At 33.7% G+C, this 21,729-nt stretch overlaps 2 protein-coding genes across 2 annotated transcripts; both read right to left on the reverse strand.

The window, feature by feature from the left end:
* Window positions 1-631: 631 nt before the first annotated feature.
* LOC147299843 (SSUH2-like protein) lies at window positions 632-3,131 on the reverse strand. Its single transcript, XM_086257343.1, has 4 exons — window positions 2,821-3,131; window positions 1,894-1,953; window positions 1,185-1,231; window positions 632-953 (listed from the first exon to the last, which is right to left on the reverse strand). Exons 1-4 carry the CDS (start codon window positions 2,989-2,991, stop codon window positions 863-865), a joined length of 369 nt encoding a protein of 122 aa, XP_086113469.1. The 5' UTR covers window positions 2,992-3,131; the 3' UTR covers window positions 632-862.
* Window positions 3,132-14,053: 10,922 nt separating this feature from the next.
* Window positions 14,054-21,532, reverse strand: DEG10 (DegP protease 10). Its single transcript, XM_086227886.1, has 8 exons — window positions 21,062-21,532; window positions 20,737-20,982; window positions 19,204-19,399; window positions 18,449-18,708; window positions 17,690-17,817; window positions 16,366-16,569; window positions 14,658-14,708; window positions 14,054-14,524 (listed from the first exon to the last, which is right to left on the reverse strand). The coding sequence occupies exons 1-8, from the start codon at window positions 21,489-21,491 to the stop codon at window positions 14,294-14,296; spliced, it is 1,746 nt and encodes a 581-aa protein (XP_086084012.1). The 5' UTR covers window positions 21,492-21,532; the 3' UTR covers window positions 14,054-14,293.
* Window positions 21,533-21,729: the final 197 nt, after the last annotated feature.

A 21,729-nucleotide genomic window follows, 5' to 3' on the forward strand; every position in this document is an offset into this window, starting at 1 on the left:
TTGAGAAATCTGTTGATTGATTTGGGTTGCAGACTTAACAAGTCAATGGACTTATATTGTGATAACAAATCTGCTATTGAGATAGCACATAATTCTGTTCAGCATGATATGACGAACCATATTGAGATTCACAGACACTTCATTAAAGAGAAGCTTGAAGCTAAAGTCATCAACTTTCCATTTGTGCGGTTCGAGGATCAACTTGCAGATGTATTGACCAAGACCGTGGCAAACAGAATTTTTATGGACTCACTAGACAAGTTGGGTATGTGTGATATATATACACCAACTTGAGGGGGAGTGTTGATGTGAGTCAACGGAATAGTTAATAAGGAATATATGGGTAGTTAATAGAGAATATATGGGTGTATTATGTTAATTATTTCTCTCCTATAATTAAGCTATAGGACCATGTATATATACTTAGTTTTGTGGTAATAAGAAATCATCAATCAGGGGATGAGAAGCTTAGTCCAGTCCAAAGTGCAACTGCTGCTTGGCTCCAAAGCAGTACGTGCACTCTTCACCTTGCCGATGGGACTTCGATCGACTGCAACAGGAAATGAACGGCGGGACGTTGTCCATCTTGTCCAAGCTTAATCAATCCATTTGCTATAATTAAAGTTCATAATTAAACAAAAAGAAATTATTATCTAAAATAAAACTACTGATATGATCAGACAAAAATAGTCTATCATTATCCTGTTATATATATGTATGCTTTGACTTTGTACTGGAGCAATTGGCTGAAATGCAAGTTGAAATGAAAATCGTTTTCATTGTAATACATTTGAATTCAACTTCTGGTGAGAATGCTTTTAATTTGAACATATAATATTGGGCAAAAGTTCAAAGTAGTCTTTTATCTTTCTCCTCTTTGTTCTGGTGTTAGTCCTACTCCTTGTCCACAGTTGGGGCAACTCTTGAGCCCGAATCCTTGGCAATCAAAACACCTGAAATTTATGTACGTTTCATTCATAGATCGAGATATCACAAATAAATTAATATTCTTTTATTATTCATAGAAAATTGAGAAAACTGATTTTTAAAAGGACTAGTTACAAATAAATCACTAAATATTTTCATATTTATAGATTACTCAATCCATTTTTTTGTAATTTCATTTTAGTTACCATTGAACAAAATAGATAAAAAATTACAATAGAGATGATCGATGAACTTACTTCCAGCGCTCAAACATATTTCCATTCTTCTTATTCTTTCCCGTTCCCTGAAAAGATATGTTTTACATGCAATATTAATTTATCCATTAATGTCGATCGAAGAAGTGAAAATGGGAGAGATCGAGGAGTTGAATTGATAGTTGCATATATGCTAATGATAGGTATTCAACCTCATCAAAGAGTAACTTTTTTTTTTTTTTTTAGGTGAGAGGGGGGAAAGAGACTTTTTTCTAACAACATAAAGATAGTAACTTGTTTTTTAGGGGTGGTAACTTTAGGGGCAATTAAAATTTATCCACACAGCCAAAACTAGATTGTCAGTCCGATCTTTCTTTTGCTCTCTAAAGTGTATTCATAGTGTGTATACAAAAACATAGTAACTTGCTTTTTAGGTGTGGTACCGTATACAATTGTAATAATTTATTTAAAAATTGAAAATACTATAGTAGTTTCAACCAGTTCACTCTCATCCGACATATCTCACTTTCTTTTCAACACCTATGTTTCTTTCTTTCATTCTTGTAATTTTTTGATTTCTAGGTTTTTGGATATAAGTTGGTTCTTCATTTGGTGCAAAGCATGATATATTTCAACAAAAATAGCGAAACCATGAGTCCCAAAATTTACGTTCTTTGTCGAGGACTAAAAAATTGAGTAAATTAAGAAGTTACTAAGCATAGGTGAAAATCAAAAGATATTATGGAAGCACCTTGCATCCCAGACATTCAATTGCACCTTGGCCTCCACAGGTTTCACAGCTTTTGAAGATCTACGTGTACAAAAAAAAAAGGTAGAAAATTTATTCCATACATATATGAAGTAAATAACAATCATGAAAACAAGGGTGGTTCTAGTGTATTGAGATTTTATTCTGTAGAGATGTGCCAAAAAAGTGGTGAATTCATGAGCGGGCTTGATATTTGAGGGCAAACCGCCCAAGGCGAACTTTTAAAATGAAATTCCCACATATTCATATGAAGATGCTATATAGGGTTATTTTGGAATTTTGTAGGATTTTCTTTTGTTAATTTGTGTTTTAAGATCTTGTTTAATACATTGGATTGAATTAGTTAAATGGATAAATTCATGTGTATTTAAAGAATAAACTTAGAATAAGATGAATTAGTCATAAGGGGAAACTTATCCCTTCCGGCCAATTCCCCCCACAAAAATGATGGGATTAGTGGGGATAAGGTTAATTCCCCTTATGATTAATCCATCTTCTTCATTCAAATTAGAAGACACCCTCCTTTTATATTTTTCTTGAATACATGAATCTATCCATTTAACTTATTCAATCTAATCATATACACCAAACAAGGCCTAAGTAAAATACAGATGAAATATAGGGACGAAAATGATCATTTAGGGTATATTAAGCTATTGTATTCTCATAAAGGAGGAAATTAATTATGATACTGTACATGTAGTGGACTTATTGAGTTCAATGCAAGTTTACAGTCATATGGATTGTCTATATGGATTTAAAGCCATTTTAGATATATAATGATTCATGAGCTCTAATTCAAGGGTGGGGAAGTGATAGGTTTTGGGTTCACATTGTATTACAAGCACATGAAAAAATTAAATAAATAAATTTAGTCAATGAAGCAATTAATACATAAACAGGACGTACCGAGTTGAGAGAAAATCCTCCAGATTTTGCAGCAAAAACTTGAGCTGCTCTCTGCCTCTGCTCTGTGTAGCTTGTTTTGATCAGTATGGTTGGAGTAAACAGAGGAATGGTTGGTAGTGCAGGATGAGGAGGAGTCAAAGTGTTGCAAGACATGGAAAGTTTGGAGGTCATTTTTTCTTTCTGATCAAAACCAAGATTATTATATATATGAGATTACTTCCACCTTCTGGGCCTTCGTAAACCCAATTATAATCAATGGAAGGAGAGACTGTTTCTTTCTCCAAGGGTTTTGAGTTGGAATGAATGACGTATAAAGAATCTCATCACAACCACAAACTTTTGTTTGATGCATGGGTCACTGCCATCTGGCCTTAGTGGATAACGTTACAAGACAAATAAGCCATTCAAATTAATAATTGCAACATGCACAAATGCAATTCCTTAAATTTCATCATATGACTTATTTTAATGCTTAATTTGTCGACTTTTTTACCTCCCTGCCAAAATACTTGTAATTTTAAATCTTTGGACAATTTTTGACTGAATTACCCCTTTTAGATGATAGTACGTCGACTGCTCATGGTAGTCAAAATAACGATCGACATGGTCTTGATCACATCTCGACAGCTAACTCAACCACATTTAGACCATAATCTAAATGAGTGATAATTCAATTTTTTATCGTTTTATAAAAGTCAAATTTGTATAATTTTTTACTAAAGGTGAAAAAATAAATAGGGCATAAAAATGTGTTATTTGATGAAAATTCTAAATATACTTAGCAGGTGTTGCTAGGCTGCTAGCTGGACATAGGGACGAACCTAGAAATTGAAAATGGGGTGGGCTAAACTTAAAGGTTATCTGCAACAACAAAAAAAACTTGGAGGCAATCGAAATTTTGGCAGCATCTCTTTTATTTTTTTGATATATACTTCTCAAATTTAAATAACCTGTTAAAACACATATTTGATCTAAAATAAAATTTATTTAAAGAAAACTCGACGGTACGAATAAATTTCATTAATAAACAAGAAAACATACACTTAGTCAAGGGGGGAACGTAATGAGCCTTAATCCCTCAAAATGCAGTCATACAAAAAAGACAATAACAAAAAAACATGCAATGCAAATAAAATATAACACTAATTAAGTTGTGCTTTGTTAGATGTATGCCCTAAATGCCAATTTATAATTGGAGTTTTTAGGAATTAATTAAATAAATACACAAAAGAGCAAGATTTATTTTATGTAGTCATATATCAGTATATGTGATATACTGAACCAATATATAAAATGTCCATGGATATTAAGATAAGGAGAAAGTATTCTAGGGATCAGAATAGGTGAGACCTTTACTGCTTAGTTTAATTCTTATTTCCTAAAGTTGTTCCTGATTAACGGATTACATACTTGACACATGTGATTCTATATCAGCACTTGTTACATACTGGACACATGTGATTATAGGGTGGATGATAAGTCTCGGTTCATTTGTGTAGTTTGACACTATAATAAACAAGTGGGTGCTTAATCCGGGATTAAGTTCACTAAACTTGACTATTGAAGGAATTCTTGTATGGAGTTTTACGACATGTTAAACAAGAATCCTTAATTATAACGTCGTTAAGAATCCTTTGATATGAGGCACTATGGGTCGCCTTGTGCATGCGTGGCTAAATTTTGACTATACAATGTACCCATACCCGCATAAGGGACTTGGAGTACGTATGGATAGGGTCTAGTGATTCATGTACAAAGGATCATAGTTGTATGACAATGAATCTTTCACCTTCGGTAAAGAAGACGAATAACCTATGTGACATTCTATGATAATTATCTTAGAGACTCTAGCCAGAGCATTAGATTATAATTTGAGAAATGAGTATTCTCAAATTATAGGATTGGACAATATCTGTTAGAAGATGCCAAGACATATGAACATTTACATGGGATTGAAAATGTGTTTTCATGCCCTATTGTTTAGGTTCGGATTATTGTATGACAAAAGGATATATTACGATCAGATTGTAATTGAATAGGTTCACCGATATTCTAGTTGTTCTGGGTATTCATGATACACTGGTAAGTGTCAATCATAACTTGTAGAATAAGAATTAATTAATAAATATAATTTATTAATTATTCTTATTTTAGAAGTGTTTCTAATGGAAGACAATGAATTCCACTGCTAGAAGAATTATAACCTAAAAGGTCATACTCTATACAAGGATGATGACCAAGCAATAGAACGGTAGATGAAAGATATAATTAATTAATGCGATTAATTAATTATTGTGTTGTAATTAATTATTGAAAATAATTAATTAAAGTTCAAATTGGATTTAGGCTTATAGCTAGTTATAATTAATATTTGGGTCAGACTTAAGAAAAGCTCAAAGCCCAAGTTAGTTAGATTTAGGCAAAGCCCAAATCATAAACATGTGATATTTATATTTTGGATAATATTAATTATATATATAATATATAAATATACAAGCCTTTTCCGTTGAGGTATACTTCATCTTAAACATGATGATGTATGATTTGTGGGACCCACTCCACAATGTAATTTGATTATTGAAGTCATCTATTTTCTAATTCTCTATACAAGAATCATCCTTACACAAAATTAGGTAAATCGAAAACTATTGAGACATCTAATTGTGATAGAATAACTAGATAAATATAGTGATTCCGTAAATACTTGAAATGATGACCCTTTAATCAAATGGTTAAATGATTTCCGATTTGTCTAATTTTTTACAAAGATGATCCTTGTATAGAGACTTAAAAAGTAGACGGCTTCGATAATCGAATTACAATACGGAGTGGGTCACACAAGTCATACCTCATCATGTTTAAGATGAGGTATACCTCGACATAAGGGGCATGTATAAATATATGGATAATGAGATATTGACTTACTAAATTAGTTTTGGATAAAGCTAATAAACCAAAGTCTGATAACAAAGTTTGACTTGGTATTTTATTTGGGATAAATGTAAAATAAAATAAAATATTCCAACAACCAAAATCCTATGTAGGTCAGCCACTCTAGGATTATTAGGAAATTAGTTTCTTACTTGCACTATAAATAAAGGTTATTACTCCTTCCTAGATTCATCAAGTGCTTCATCAACAATTATACAAAACTTGGCATCCCCAACCTCCTCACGGATCTTACTCCTAACTTTGTTAGCAAGAATATTCAAATTAAATCACTTTTTGGATCTTGAGAGAAATATATCTGACATTTCTAGGAGCTTGGTCTAGGACAACATTTGTAATATATTCATTCAAGCTTGCACTATATTTGAGCAATTCAACAAAATTTCCACGACTCGATGATTCATTAGATTCATCATTGCCTCTAAAAACAAGTGCTTGTTTAGAAATCACTCTAATGCATGATCTCTGTTGTGGCCTTAAGCCACAACTGATTTTGTGCAACATTAATTTGTGGTGGTTATATGCCCACACACATTTTTTAAGTTATTCCAACTTTACATATTAAGACCATGTGGTGAATTTGAAAACCCAACATGATTATGAAGGAAACAATGTGCCCCACCGACCCTCTTCCAATCATCAAACCCTTGAGAAGTGAATAAGTATGACATGATGTATCACTTTCAAAAAGGAAGTAAGGAAAACAATATACTTTTTCTTTTTCTACGGAATAGTCAAGTCATTCAAAGTTTTTGAACCAATTATATTGAAACTGACGATATTGCTCTTTATAGAGAGAGCATGGATACTCATCTAATTTGGATTGATAAGATCCATAAAGCAAGTTTGTTCTTCGAACATCATCACGATAATTAATAGGATATGTTGATATTGCTCTATATTTTCCCAGATCACGTTACAGATTTGTGGTATCAACTTGTTGCGGCTCAACTCTTTGAAATTTAGAAGGTGATTTTTATAGGTAGAGAAGCATGCTAACATGGTGTTGATGGTTGATGTTCTTTCCTGAAAAGTTAAAGAATAGTTTTTCTTGACTTAGAATTTTGATATATGTTGATTCAACATTGTAAACTATAAATCATATGTAAAACGTTAGAAATGTTTATTGTGTGTGGTCAGTTGAGTAAACAAACATCTCAAGTCATGTTTTGACGCTTCCAAAGTCATACCCTAGGGTTTCTCAAGTCGTTCCTTAGGGAATTTCAACTCGTTCCTTAGGGCATCCCAAGTAGTTCTTTGAGAATTTAGTTCATAGCTCGAGGTATTTTAAATGTTTATACCCTTGATGTATTTTAAATTTGTCACCTAGTGACATCCACAGTCATGTTTTGACGCTTCGAAAGTCAAACCCTAGAAATTTTCAAGTCATGCCTTGGGCATCTGAAGTCATTCCTTAAGCATCCTAAGTTGTTTCCTAGAGAATTTCGATTTATAATTCTAGGTATTTTAATTGTTTATTCCCTTGATGCATTTTAAATTGTACTTATTGACATCCTAAGTCATGTTTTGACATTTCCAAAGTCATACACTAGAGTATCTCAAGTCGTTCCTTAGAGAATCTCAATTCGTTATTTAGGGCATCCAAAATCGTTCATTGAAAATTTTAGTTCATAGCTCAAGACATTTTAAATGTTTATACTCTTGATGCACTTTAAATTGTAGCTATTGACATCTCAAGTCATGTTTTGACGCTTCCAAAGTCATATACAAGAATTTCTTAAATTGTTCCTTAGAGCATCTCAAGTCGTTTCTTGAGAATTTAATTTTATTACTCGATGTATTTTAAATATTTATACCCTTGATCTATTCCAAATTGTACCTAGGAACTCCCAATTCATGTTTTGACGCTTACAAAGTCATATCCTAGAGTTTCTCAAGTCGTTCATGAGGGAATCTCAAGTCGTTCCTAAAGGCATCTCAAGTCATTCCTAGAAAATTTAATTTCGTAACTCGAGGTATTATAAATTTTTATACCTTTGATCCATTCCAAATTGTACCTAGTGATATCTCAAGTCATGTTTTGACACTTTCAAAGTCATACCCTAGGGTTTCTCAAATCGTTCCTTAGGGAATTTCAACTTGTTCTTTGAGGAATCTTAAGTCGTTTCTTAGGGCACCCAAGTTGTTCTTTAAGAATTTTAGTTCGTAGCTCGAAGTATTTTAAATGTTTATACCCTTGATGCATTTCAAATTGTACCTAGTGACATCCCATGTAATGTTTTGATGCTTTTAAAATCATACCCTAGAGTTTCTCAAATCATGCCTTAAGGCATCTGAAGTCGTTTCTTAGGGCATCCTAAATTGTTTCCTTGAGAATTTCAATTCATAGCTCTAAGCATTTTAATTGTTTCTCTCCTTGATGCATTGCAAATTGTACTTACTGACATCCCAAGTCATGTTTTGACGCTTTTTAAAGTCATACCATAAAGTATCCCAAGTCATTTCTTAGGAAATCTCAAGTCGTTCCTTATGACATCCAAACTAACTCATTGAGAATTTTAGTTCGTAACTCAAAAAATTGTAAATGTTTATATCCTTGATGTATTTCAAATTGTAGCTATTAACATCTCAAGTCTTTTTTTAACTCTTCCAAAGACAAATACAAGGATTTCTCAAGTCGTTCCTTAGAGTATCCCAAATCGTTCATTGAGAATTTCAGTTCATAACTTAAGGAATTTTAAATGTTTATTCCCTAGATGCATTTCAAATTATATCTAGTGACATCTCAAGTCATGTTTTGACGCTTACAAAGTCATATCCTAGAGTTTCTCAAGTCGTTCGTAAGGGAATCTAAAGTCGTTCCATGAGAATTTAATTTCGTTGCTCGAGGTATTTTAAATGTTTATACACTTGATTCATTCCAAATCATGTTTTGACGCTTCAAAAGTCATACCCTAGGGTTTCTCAAGTTGTTAAGGAATTTTAACTCGATTCTTAGGGAATTTCAAGTCGTTCTTTAGGATATTTCAAGTCCTTCATTGAGAATCTTAGTTCATAGCTCGAGGTATTTTAAATGTTTATACCCTTGATTCATTTCAAATTGTTCCTAGTGACATCCCAAGTCATATTTTAACACTTCCAAAGTCATTCTTAAAGGTTTCTCAAGTCGTTCCTTGGAGAATCTCAATTCGTTCATTAGGGCATCTCAAGTCGTTCATTGAGAATTTTAGTTCGTAATTCAAGGAATTTTAAATGTTTATACGCTTGATGTATTTCAAATTGTAGCTATTGACATCCTAAGTCATGTTTTGCCGCTTCCAAAGTCAAATACAAGAATTTCTCAAGTCGTTCGTTAGAGCATCTCAAGTCGTTCATTGATAATTTTAATTCATAGCTTCAGGAATTTTAAATGTTTATACCCTTGATACATTTCAAATTATATCTAATGACATCTCAAGTCATGTTTTGACGCTTACAAAATCATATTCTAGAGTTTCAGAACTCATTCGTGAGGAAATCTAAAGTCGTTCCTTGAGAATTTAATTTCATACCTCGAGGTATTTTAAATGTTTATCCATTTGAAATTGTACCTAATGACATCTCAAATCATGTTTTGACACTTCAAAAGTCATATCCTAAGGGTTCTCAAATCATTACTTAGAGAATTTCAACTCGATCCTTAGGAAATCTCAAGTCGTTTCTTAGGACATCGCAAGTCGTTCTTTGAAAATTTTAATTCGTAGCTCAAGGTATTTTAAATGTTTATATCCATGATGCATTTCAAATTGTTCCTAGTGACATCTCAAGTCATGTTTTGACGCTTCTAAAGTCATAACCTAGAGTTTCTTAAGTCATGCCATAGGGCATCTGAAGTCGTTCCTTAAGGTATCGTAAGTTGTTTCCTTGAGAATTTCAATTCATTGCCACTAGTCATTTAATATGTTTATACGCTATATGCATTTGAAATTGAATTTATTGACATCTCAAGTCATGTTTTAATACTTCCAAAGTCATACCCTAGAGTTTCTCAAGTCGTTTCTTAGGGAATCTCAAGTTGTTCCATAGTACATCCCAAGTCATTCATTGAGAATTTTAGTTTGTAGCTAAAGACATTTTAAATGTTTATACCCTTGATCCATTTCAAATTGTAGCCATTGACATTTCAAGTCATATTTTGACTCGTCCAAAGTCATATACAAGAATTTTTTAAGTCGTTCCTTAAAGCATCATAAGTCGTTCATTGAGAATTTCAGTTCATACCTTGAGACATTTTAAATGTTTATACCCTTGATGCATTTCAAATTATAATTAGTGACATTCTAAGTTATTTTTTGACGTTTACAAAGTCATATTCTAGAGTTTCTTAAGTGGTACGTGAGAGAATCTAAAGTCGTTTCTTAAAGCATCTCAAGTCGTTCCTTAAAGTATCTCAAGTCATTCCTTGAGAATTTAATTTTGTAGCTCTTGGTATTTTAAATGTTTATACCCTTAATCAATTTTAAATTATAGCTAGTGACATCCCAAGTCATGTTTTAACACTTACAAAGTCATATCCTAGAGATTCTCAAGTCATTCAACTCGTTCCTAAAGGCATCTCAACTCGTTCCTTGAGAATTTAATTTTGTAACTCGAGGTATTTTAAATGTTTATACCCTTAATCCATTCCAAATTGGACCTAATGACATCTCAAATCATCTTTTGACGCTTCTAAAGTCATACCCTAAGGTTTCTCAAGTCGTTACTTAAGGAATTTCAACTCGTTTCTTAGGGAATCTCAAGTCGTTCCTTAGGGCATTCCAAGTCTTTTTTTGAGAATTTTTGTTCGTAGCTCAAGCTAGGTATTTTAAATGTTTATACTCTTGATGTATTTCAAATTGTTCCTAGTGACATCTCAAGTCATATTTTGACGCTTCCAAAGTCATACCCTAGAGTTTCTCAAGTCATGCCTTAGGGCATATGAAGTCGTTCCTTAGGGCATCCAAAGTTGTTTCCTTGAAAATTTCATGTCATAGCCACTAGGCATTTTAATTGTTTATACCCTAGATGCATTTGAAATTGTAATTAGTAACATCTCAAGTCATGTTTTTACGCTTCTAAAGTTATATCCTAGAGTTTCTCATGTCGTTCTTTAAGGAATCTCAAATCGTTTCTTATGGCATCTCAAGTCGTTTCTTAGAGCATCTCAAGTCATTCATTAAGAATTTTAGTCCATAGCTCAAGACATTTTAAATGTTTATACCCTTGATGCATTTTAAATTTTAGTTATTGACATCACAAGATATGTTTTGACACTTCTAAAATCATATACAAAAATTTCCAAAGTCGTTCCTCAGAGCATCTGAAGTCATTCGTTTGGAATTTCAGTTCATAACTTGAGGCATTTTAAATATTTATACCCTTGATACATTTTAAATTATACCTAGTAACATCTCAAGTCATGTTTTGACGCTTACTAAGTCATATCCTAAAGTTTCTCAAATCGTTTCTTGATGATTTAATTTCGTAACTCGAGTTATTTTAAATATTTATACCTTTAATCCATTCCAAATTCTACCTAGTGACATCTCAAGTCATAGTTCCTTAAATCGTCCTTTAGGGAATTTCAACTCGTTTCTTAGGGAATCTCGAATCGTTTCTTTGGGCATCTCAAGTCGTTCTTTGAGAATTTTCGTTCGTAGCTCGATATATTTTAAATGTTTATACCTTGATGATTTTAAATTGTACTTAGTGACATCCTAAGTCATGTTTTGACGTTTCTAAAGTCATGCCCTAGAGTTTCTCAAGTCATGTTTTATGGCATCTGAAGTCATTTCTTAAGGCATCCTAAGTTATTTCCTTGAGAATTTAAATTCATTGGACTCTAGGTATTTTAACTGTTTATACCCTTGATGTATTTCAAATTATACTTAGTGACATCTCAAGTCATGTTTTGACGCTTTTAAAGTCATACCCTAGAGTTTCTCAAATCATTCAATAGGGAATCTCATGTCGTTTATTAGGACATCACAAGTCGTTCATTGAGAATTTTAATTCTTAGCTCAAGGTATTTTAAATGTTTATACATCTCCCACAAAAAAAAATTCACACATTAAACTATTTGTAGGATGTTTGAAATTGAGCACAAAAAGGCTTATTAGGTGGATACAATTTGGGCCTAATAAAACTTGTCAGAACCCAAAAAAAATAAAAACACTTATACCCCTATTAGGTACATGTAACAAAAATAGAATTTGTATAATAGTACTAGCTTAAGGAAAGATGGCAGAAAAAATATATAAAAACATAAATTCCTCACTTGCATGTAATGGCACCCCCATAAAAAAAAATTCTGGCTCCGCCCCTGTCTTTGGCACATTCCTTTAATATTAAGATGGTAATATATTTAAGGCTTATTCGCGCCAATGCTCTCTGAAAGTAACTTTGATTTTTACTTTGCCTCTTGAAACTTCATTCCTCCTACTTTGCCCCCCGAACTTCACAAAATACCATATTCCGTCAAGTCCGTTACTTGCTCCATCAAAAGACCTACATGGCTGCCTAAGTGGCATGAATGAGCCCTTTTAATATTATTTGAGATGCCTACGTGACTCTCTATCTCTATCTCGATCTTCCCCTCTATCTTTCTTTTTCTCTCTCTTCCCCTCATTCTTTCTCTTTCTTTGTGTCTCTACCCAGATCCACAATTCCCACCATACAAACTAAACAAACCTTCATCAACCACCATCCTCACCCTTCCCACCGACCAGCCCCACCATCCTCGCCAACCGACAAGCCTTTTTTTTTTTTTCTCTCTCTCTCTCTCTCTCTCTCTCTCTCTCTCTCTCTCAATCAATCAAGCCACCACACGGTCCACACACCAGAAGATCAAATCAACTGTAGCCTTCAACGAGCAAAACTAGTCGACCCTCGTAAGTCCGCAACCTACTCACTTACAACAAACCCAGCCACCGCCCTCCCTTCCTCCAGAGACCCCTACATCCATCTCTTTCTCTCTCTCTTCTTTGAGTTTTTCTAGATCGATCTGAAAATAGAAGCTTTTTTTATTTGTCGTGGTGTGGAAGGGTGGGGTGAAGAACGGTGGAGGTACTTCGCCATGGTGGAGATGTGGGTTGTTGGGTTTGGGAAAAGATGGGAGAGAAGATCGTGGGTGGGTTGCTGTGGGTGGGAGAGTTTGAGTGTTTTTTCTTTCTTTTTTAAATTTCTTTCAATCTTTTTAAGTTTTTAATTGAATTTTAATTTTGTTTTCATTTTTAAAAAAATTTTGAATTTTAAAATCATGATTTATTAATATTTTGTACACATAGCATTTACAGACCAAATGCTTATGCACATAAGCACCACATAAGCTTTTTCGACGGAGCAAGTAACGGATTTGATGGAATATGGTATTTTGCAAAGTTCGGGGGGTAAAGTGAGAGGAATGAAGTTTCAGGGGGCAAAATGAAAATCGAAGTTATTTTCAAGGGACATTGACGCGAATAAACATATATTTAATACGCTTTTTGATAAAATAAAAATGTTTTCTTAGAGCATCTTCAGTTATTCCCTAAACCTTACCTCAAATTTAAATTTTGGAGAAAAATGATATAAAACAGAGCTCCAATTATTCCCTAAAATCTCCCCAAATTTGAGATTTCCCTAAAAATTTTTCAAAATCAAGTTAAATGGAGGGGGCTCTTCAAACTCTCCCTAAACCTTCAATAGTCAGATTTTAGACTAAAAACCAAAAAAAAAAAAAAAAAAAAAATTCAACTTTAACATTGGAAGCCTTTCCCCAAATCTAAATTTTTTTCCTAAATTATCCTCAAATTGAAAAAAAATATAAAAAATGGACTGAAGATGCTCTTAAGGGACAAATTTTGTGCAACTATGAGGTTGATTGGAATGAATGTGTAATCTTTTAAATGGATAATTCATTCACTCATTTTATTGATCCAACCATTCATCAAAATTTGTCCCTTAGGAAAATGAGACTGTACAATAAAAATACTAAAAATGTAATTGTATTCTACTGAACCTAATGCAAAAACATAAAATAAAAAAATAAAAAATAAAAAAATCTAATTCAAAGAGGAGGGCAAATGAGTCTTTATTTTCTTATTAATAAACAATTGTTGTCATACATGAGATTCCTAACAAAGAGATTAGGTGCCACTATTAAACAAAATAGTCATTGATAAGTCAATTTACATGAATTAAAATATTTGAAAGTAACAATTATAAATGATAACTTTGGAAATACAAACTATAAAAATATATGGAAAACATTTAAAAATAAAAAATAAAGGAAAATGAGTGCAAACGGAGAAAATGAGAGTTTGAAAATCTGCAAATGTTGGGAGATATACTATTTGGCCATGTTAGGCGAGATATTTGATACATAAGGATGTGCATCAATGAATACAAAAGCCAATAGGTAAATTATCATAGCAATAAAATAAATAAAATCGACCCATTTCCAACCCTCTTAATCAACTTGTCAAGAAGATATTATGAAGAAGATCCAGCTGGAGAATTACAACTTAATCTAATTGTTAGAAAGGTATTGAGCAAGCCCCAGCAGTCAATTGACTGCTTGCAAGTTAATTTGTTTGTCGATAAGATCATTGGACATTGCAGAGGGTATTCGGTGACACTTCAAAATTTTGGAAGTCGCAACTTTTGCTAAACGATGGTTCAAAACAGCCACCCTATCATCATCCAAATCAAACCGCACGCTCTCTTCAGTACAGTTTTCGACAAGTTGGCATAAATGTTTCAAGTTGTCAACTTCTATCCCATTGACCTTCTTAACCTGCCACCACATGTTTAACATTTTTCAGGGGACAGCTAAACAAGTACATGTATAAGATTTTCATCTTCTATAATATGCATTAGGAAACATTTATATGAACCCTCAAAAATTAGTGATACTAATTTGCTCGAACCTGTAACTCTGCAAGACGTTCATATCCTGCATTGATGTCATCCATCAGGACCTGAACCAATTAAACAATTATCACACAAATGAATACAAATTCAATGCAAATTAAAAAAAAAAAAAAAAAAAAACAAAGTTGTTCCTAACTCTGCTTGTGCAGTTAGACTACAAAATGTATAATACAGAAGAAGTTAGAGATTGGCATTTTTCTTTGTGATAAACCAAAAGGTGGTACTCCCCTAGTATACAAGCCTACAAGGACATATCGATGCACTCATCAGAGTAGAAACCCTCCCCCAATCTCTAGTGTTCAGAACACCATTTTAACCTTCAACATTAAAATACAATTCATTTTGCTACTTAAAAGGGGTACATGAACTTTCATTCATGCATCAAACAAGATACTTCCAATAAACAGTTCTAATCTTCAGATTAACTAGACTCGCCCTTTGATTCCAGATAACAAACTGAATCACAGTATAGTTGGAATCATGCTTTCATTAAAGTTTCCAAAATATGTCTCCTTGATTACATTACATTAAAAATGACAAAGCTTACGTTCCAACGTTAATTATACATTTATATTTCAACCATTAAATCCATGTACTTTCCTGGCCAAAAAAAAAAAATCCATGTACTTTGAAATAGATGACCATATGATTGCAAAACAAGTACATTGCATATATAGGGTGTTATTATGATATTGTTACAGAAAAGCATGGAAATCCACGTGAACACAAACATCTACATTCATGTTTAAACAAACTGATGTATTTGTAGAATATACATTATCTTTTGCCTCAATAAGAACATAGTCTACATAGTTTGGTTATTGTGTTCTTTTAGCTAAATGTGAGAGTAGCACAGTTGCTTACATATTCCATAAAACAAATACATTACAACTAATTTCTTAGATACAGTTATACATTCTTAATGTAATTCAAAGAAGAAACATTAGCTATGCTACAATTCATATTGGAATTGTTTTGTCTAAGTCTTTATGTATTTATTAAATAAATTCATTAATTTATTGACCTAATTTTATGTTAATCATGGGTCTTATATGATGGATCTCAATGAATGATTTCAAAAAAATACAAATTATGAAAACAGAGCTGTAGAATGAAAGTTAATAGTATTTTAAAGTTGGTGAAAAAAGAAATGATATTTTATTATTTTTATCAACAATAAAAAGTTTAAATTTATAGTATTCTATGAAAGTTAGGACATTTTAACACGTCAAATTATGTAGTTTAATGAAGGGCGTACTTTGGGTGGGTTGTTAAAACAATAGTGGTCATGTTGTACTAGTACTGCATTTTAAAGTTCCTATGTTGTTGGACTGATCCAAAAGATCTCTATCAGGGACAAGGGTCGAAAATCTGACAAATTAGTAGGGTTGACTACATCGAAATACAAAAAATATAAAACTTTGGAAATAAGAAAACAAAAATAATGATGAAAATTTTCAATTTTAACTAACTACATAAACAGGGCCGACATTGACAGTATTTTATCTCTTCTTGTGACATTGTGTTTCAACTTAAATGAAAATCACAATTCACAGCCTTACATTCTTTTACCAATCTTCATTAATGAGTCTTTTCTTAATGGCATCAATATGCACCCGTACTATCAACAAAGCAATGCATATGTAAGACTTGTATGACTTCAAAAGAAAAAATATATATATATATATATATATCTGTGCAGACCTGAGAAAGGATGACAAGCTGTTCACCATTCTTCTTAGGCGGCTTCCTCAGTGCCCTTTCACACAATCGACGAGGTGAAGTATTATACCAGTCTTCTCCATACTCATGAAGGTATGGCTGAGTGAGTGGAACAAAGACCAAACCAGCAAAAATATAATAACTAGGAAGCTTATCAAACTGATGAACTGGAACTAATGGCTGCAACTGCATAATTGAACAACTATGAATCAATTGCAAAACAATACAATAACTCCAAATTTCATGGAAAAGAATATCTTCATTACTGATCAAACAATCAATTATAAATTCTATATTTCTATTTACCTTTTACTATTGCAATTTTAAAATTTGCAGTGAGGACCAATTACCACTGCAGTAAGTGGCAGTTCAAACATCTACAGGTATAAGAGCTAAATAAACACAAAATGCATCATAACAGGATACCCAATTCCATTTAACCAGCATGAAAACGATTTAGTGAGTTAAACCTTTTTTTTTTTTTTTCCTGAAACCTGCTAGTGTCAAATGCCACTAATTTTCATATGCCTTTGTTCCTTTCAAAGGAAAAAACATAAACCTTAATTTGAAACATGGCAAAGGGTGTGATAATGTGCACAAAAGGCTGAATACCACAAACGCCACAAGGCAACAAAAACCAAAATTTGAGGATATCTAAAATTCTTAAGAACAGCAAAGGATTAAATAAGTTTAAAAAACACCATATGCACAAATATCTAAACAAGTTATTAAACTTATTGAGATCCAAGGAACATCATCTTGAGGTTTTGCCAAAATAATCCCCACATCCTTACACCAAACTTCCTTTCCTGCCATCTCTTTCCAACCACCATCAAGTTCAACTAGAAATACATAACCTATGGCTATGGCACGCCAAACAATAAACATAGCAAAGGGCCCCAACTCTCAAATATTGAGCAGTGTAAAAGCAAGTGAACGACCAAATTTCCATCTTGCGTGCACGTATAACACCAACTAATCATAAAAGGCTTCCTGCTTGTTATCTACTCTAAACATTAGGGTCTAACCTTAGTAAACTCAATGGGGGACCTGATCCAACAACTACAGGAAAACCAAACAATCATATAGCACATAAATTTCTTGACCTTTTTCTTTCAACAGAGTTTCCAAATACTAACCATGTTATTTTTCTCCATTTGAGTTACAAAAATGAGAAATAAAAAATCTTATGTAAGTTCAAAGGACACCTGATCTTATACTTAAGATTCTTCAAATAGAAAAACCCCAAAATTAAAAAAAAAAAAAAAAAAAAAAAAAACATTTCAAAAACAGAACCATGACTTACAGGTCGAAGGGCGATACTGAATTCATACACTTCACCATCCCTCAAAACTCTAATTACAGCTGTTTCGTTGGGTTTCTTCATAGAAACCAAATGATCAAATGTTATCCGCTCTCTGTTTCGGAAAGGAACTGCATTGTGTAGAAATCATGCTATGAATTAAGAACATAAGGGATAATACATATATTTGAAAAATACAAAACTCCCCTCTCTGCCAAAAAAAAAAAAAAAGGAAAATCTCTTCAAAAGATCAGCACTATTTTACATAAACATCAATTTTCTTTTCATCTTTTACATCAAAGCACAGTCCATTTTGGAAGAATGTGTGAGAGGGATTCTTAGCTAGGGACACCACCAGCTGATACATATGCGTGTTTAACACCCAATAAAAGCTGGTATTATGGCCCCATTTGGGATTGCTTTTCATTTAAGTTAGCTTCTTTAATAACATTTCTGAAGAAGTTTTTATTAGTTGATTCTGAAAAGCCGTAGCATTACTAAACAGATCCTAAGAGTGACTTGGCAACTTAGAGAATAGTTTGGTTGGAAGTAGCTCATAATACATTGTTTGATTGTTTCACATACATGTATTGGCAGTGTGACTGGAGGTTGACAGTTGATTTCGAATTTTGTGTTGATAATTTCTCTTGATATTTCTACATTTGCATTGAAATGGAGTCAATAAGACATCATTCTTGGTACTGCATCAACCAGAACCACACAAAATTGATTTATTACAGTTAAGGAATAACAAGCGACTACCTGTTCCATCATTTGCTATCGGCACTCCATCAAAAACAAGGATAATATCATCTTTCCTCAAGACTTTATGGGCATCTGAAAGAGGGTTAATTTTGCTCACTAGTACCCCAGTCATTTCAGGGCGCATCCGAAAGTGGTTCCGAAGTTGAGCATTTTCAGTAGGCTGGCATGACAAACCAAGAGAGCAGAATCCGACATATTTACCACTTTCTTCCACTCCAGCAATAAAATGCTTTATTACTGGAACAGGAATTATATAACTGAAAATTCCAACAGACAACGAAAATCAAGTTAGCCAAAGATGACCAATGCTCTGAGACACCATTAAGGGTTAAGGCAGGAAACACTTAAACTTGACAGAAAGATTGCTTGGTTATTTATTTTATGCATTTGATTGTCTGTGGACTGGACTTGTGTTATTAAGTGCCAAAACTTCTGTTCCTTTACAAGATGTTGAAACCAGAAAACCAAATAAATGAGTAAAATAGTGCAAGCATTGTAGAAGTTACAGAGGTTTGGATAAATTTTCATGTTTCAAGACATAGACAGGGTGAAGTCAGAAATAAGAAAACAAAGTCAGATGGTGCAAAATAGTATAAATGAAATGCGGACCGCAAACAAAGCCCTTCAGAGGTAACTGAATAACTGATTACTTAGCATGTCTAACCAGCAAAAAGTAAAAGAGTATATAACAGACATCCTGTCCTATAATCCGAACAAGCTGATAAATGGACAACTGAACCAGAATAACTCACCCAATATTCTCTGCACCAGAAAGGTTTTGGAAAGCTACACCAGCAACTTTATTGCCCATGATTGCTGGGCCGCCACTATTCCCTGGATTTATTGCTGCATCGATTTGTATTGCCATAAGCTGGGTTGCACCATGCACATACTGTGTAGGTTCAACCCTGGAAACAACGCCTTTAGTAACAGAAATGTTGTCCCCACCTGCAACCAAAAGCAAAGCATTAATTATGTGTTTTCGTACCATGCTTTCACTATTAATTCATTAAAAGAAAAAATCTATGGGGTGCAACCCAAGTGCTCTAGTATAACAAGATAAAAGCCATTACACAAGGACAATTAACTAAATGAGCTATAAATTCAAAATAGGAAGATATCAGAAGAAGCAGAGACGCCATCCAAACATATAAAGAATGTAGAAAAGCAGCTTTGAGATCAATAAAAAATCAATCTCCTCAGTAATGAGTCTGCCTATTCTTTGATGCCAATTAGGAGCCTAAGAAGAAGCAAATGCAAAACTGAAGATTTATGGTTCAATTATTTCTCATCAAGTAGCTGTGTCAAAGAGTCTCATTTCATATTTCCTTAAGTTTAGAAATACTCCACTGGTTTATTTTCAGTAAGTCAGAAATATTCTACCCTTCTAGTAGTACCCCGATTTTCTTGAATTTGCTCTAATAGCGGCCCAAGAGTCTAATTTTAAATTTTGGAGACTTTGTATATATTGCTTTAGAAGTTCCTACTCAGTTTAGTTGTTCTTTTTTCTATTTTATTGAAGCACCCTAGTTCTTGTAGGAAAGGAGCGGTCATAGCCTACATAGCCTTTCAACAACACACATTAAGCTTCTTGAGGGTCTGATGCATTCTCTTCCTAGGTATAATTTCTTAGGAATACCTAAGTGTGATTGCCTATGGTTTCATCAACTATTTCTTTCTTCTATTCAAATTTCATTTTTTTCATAAATTCATACAACCTTAAGATTGAAGTGAGCGGCACAACAGCCATTAGGATTGGATTTCCATCATACATAATCACAGATGACCATTCTTAAACAGCCTTGCTTCAAATTTCAATCAATGAACCATCCAGAATCCAAACTATAGGGCTGAATAGTTAAAGATCCTGCATAAGATTTAGTATCAGAGCCCACAACAGCTGTTCACCCTCTCAGTCTACTATCAAAAAAGGCATCAATGTGTGAGTGCACGCATGCGTGTGGATAAGGAATAGGTATACATACATAATTTTGAAACCCACTTGCATTCCTAAATAACAATAAAATTCTCAGGAAATATTATGCAGGCAATCAATTTAGTAGGGGAAATAATGATACATAAACATCCAAGCCTCTTTGTCATAACAAAACTTTAGTGGGGATTTTTCCTATTAAGAACCCACATGAATTATATAGTTTTTGAGGCATAAATAATGCTCCACACAAATATTGTAACGCATAATACGTATTGTCCTCTTGAGCATGATATATTAGTTGGATGAGATAAAAGATAAAGAAAGTGGTAATAGCAAATTTGATTGTTACCTTGAGGATATCCAACAACAGCAACAGCTTCTTGCAGAAAAGGAATGTCCCCTAGCTCGAGGGGATTCATACACTCCCAGAACTCTTCACTTTCAACACTTAAGATGGCTAAATCACATTCATGACCAACAGCTTTGACTTGCGCTTTATACTTGGTAGGAGAGCCATGCTTTCTTACAAGTACAAAGGTATGATCAGCCACTACATGAGCATTTGTAAGAATTTTCTTCCCAGGGATTACGAATCCTATATTGTATTATTTAGGATCAAAATATATTCAAATTCGTAAAAAATGTTGAATTCTAAAATGTGAGTGAGAGAGTACCGGAGCCCATGGTCTCTCGCTGGGACTTGTTCTGCCATGGAAGGATGTAGTTAGGGCTGCTGGACACAGTGAAGATCTTGACCACTGAGTCCAATGCCAGCTCTATTGCATCCGTTTCTGCATCCGTGGTGCTCCTCTTGTTGTTGTTGTTGTTGTTTCTCCGATCACCTAAACGTCGTCGTCTAAGTTTGCTGTTGTTCCTGAGAAGGTGCACGTGCACTGCAGCAACTGAGGAGGAACAAGAAGAAGAAGAAGCAGCAGCAACATCTTCAACATTAGCTGCGGCTCTGGTGTAAGTGCAACTGCTACTACTACTACGAGTCCCTCTTGCAGTTGGCTTATTCGTATAATCGTTTATCAACTTAATAGAGGAGACGGAAGAGGAAGAGCAAAGCCTGCGGAGTGTACGGACGGACGTACTACCTAGCATGTCTTCTTCCTCCTCTTCCTTCTACTCGGATTCTGGTTTCTGAAACAAGAAGAAGACGCTGAGGACTGAAGAGGAGGGAAACAGAGTTAGGGCTCAAAGCCTCAAACAATTTCACCTAGTTTGGGCTTTTGAGCCCAACCTTACAATGAGCTTGGGCTTTGATTGTTGTAGTTGGGCCAGGAAAATTTTGAGTTGGGCTTCAGGCGACGGTCAAATGAAGCCTGGGCAACGAACGCAA

Source organism: Dryas octopetala, chromosome 1 (genome assembly GCF_963921425.1).
Source record: "Dryas octopetala chromosome 1, drDryOcto1.1, whole genome shotgun sequence".
NCBI lineage: Eukaryota > Viridiplantae > Streptophyta > Magnoliopsida > Rosales > Rosaceae > Dryas > Dryas octopetala.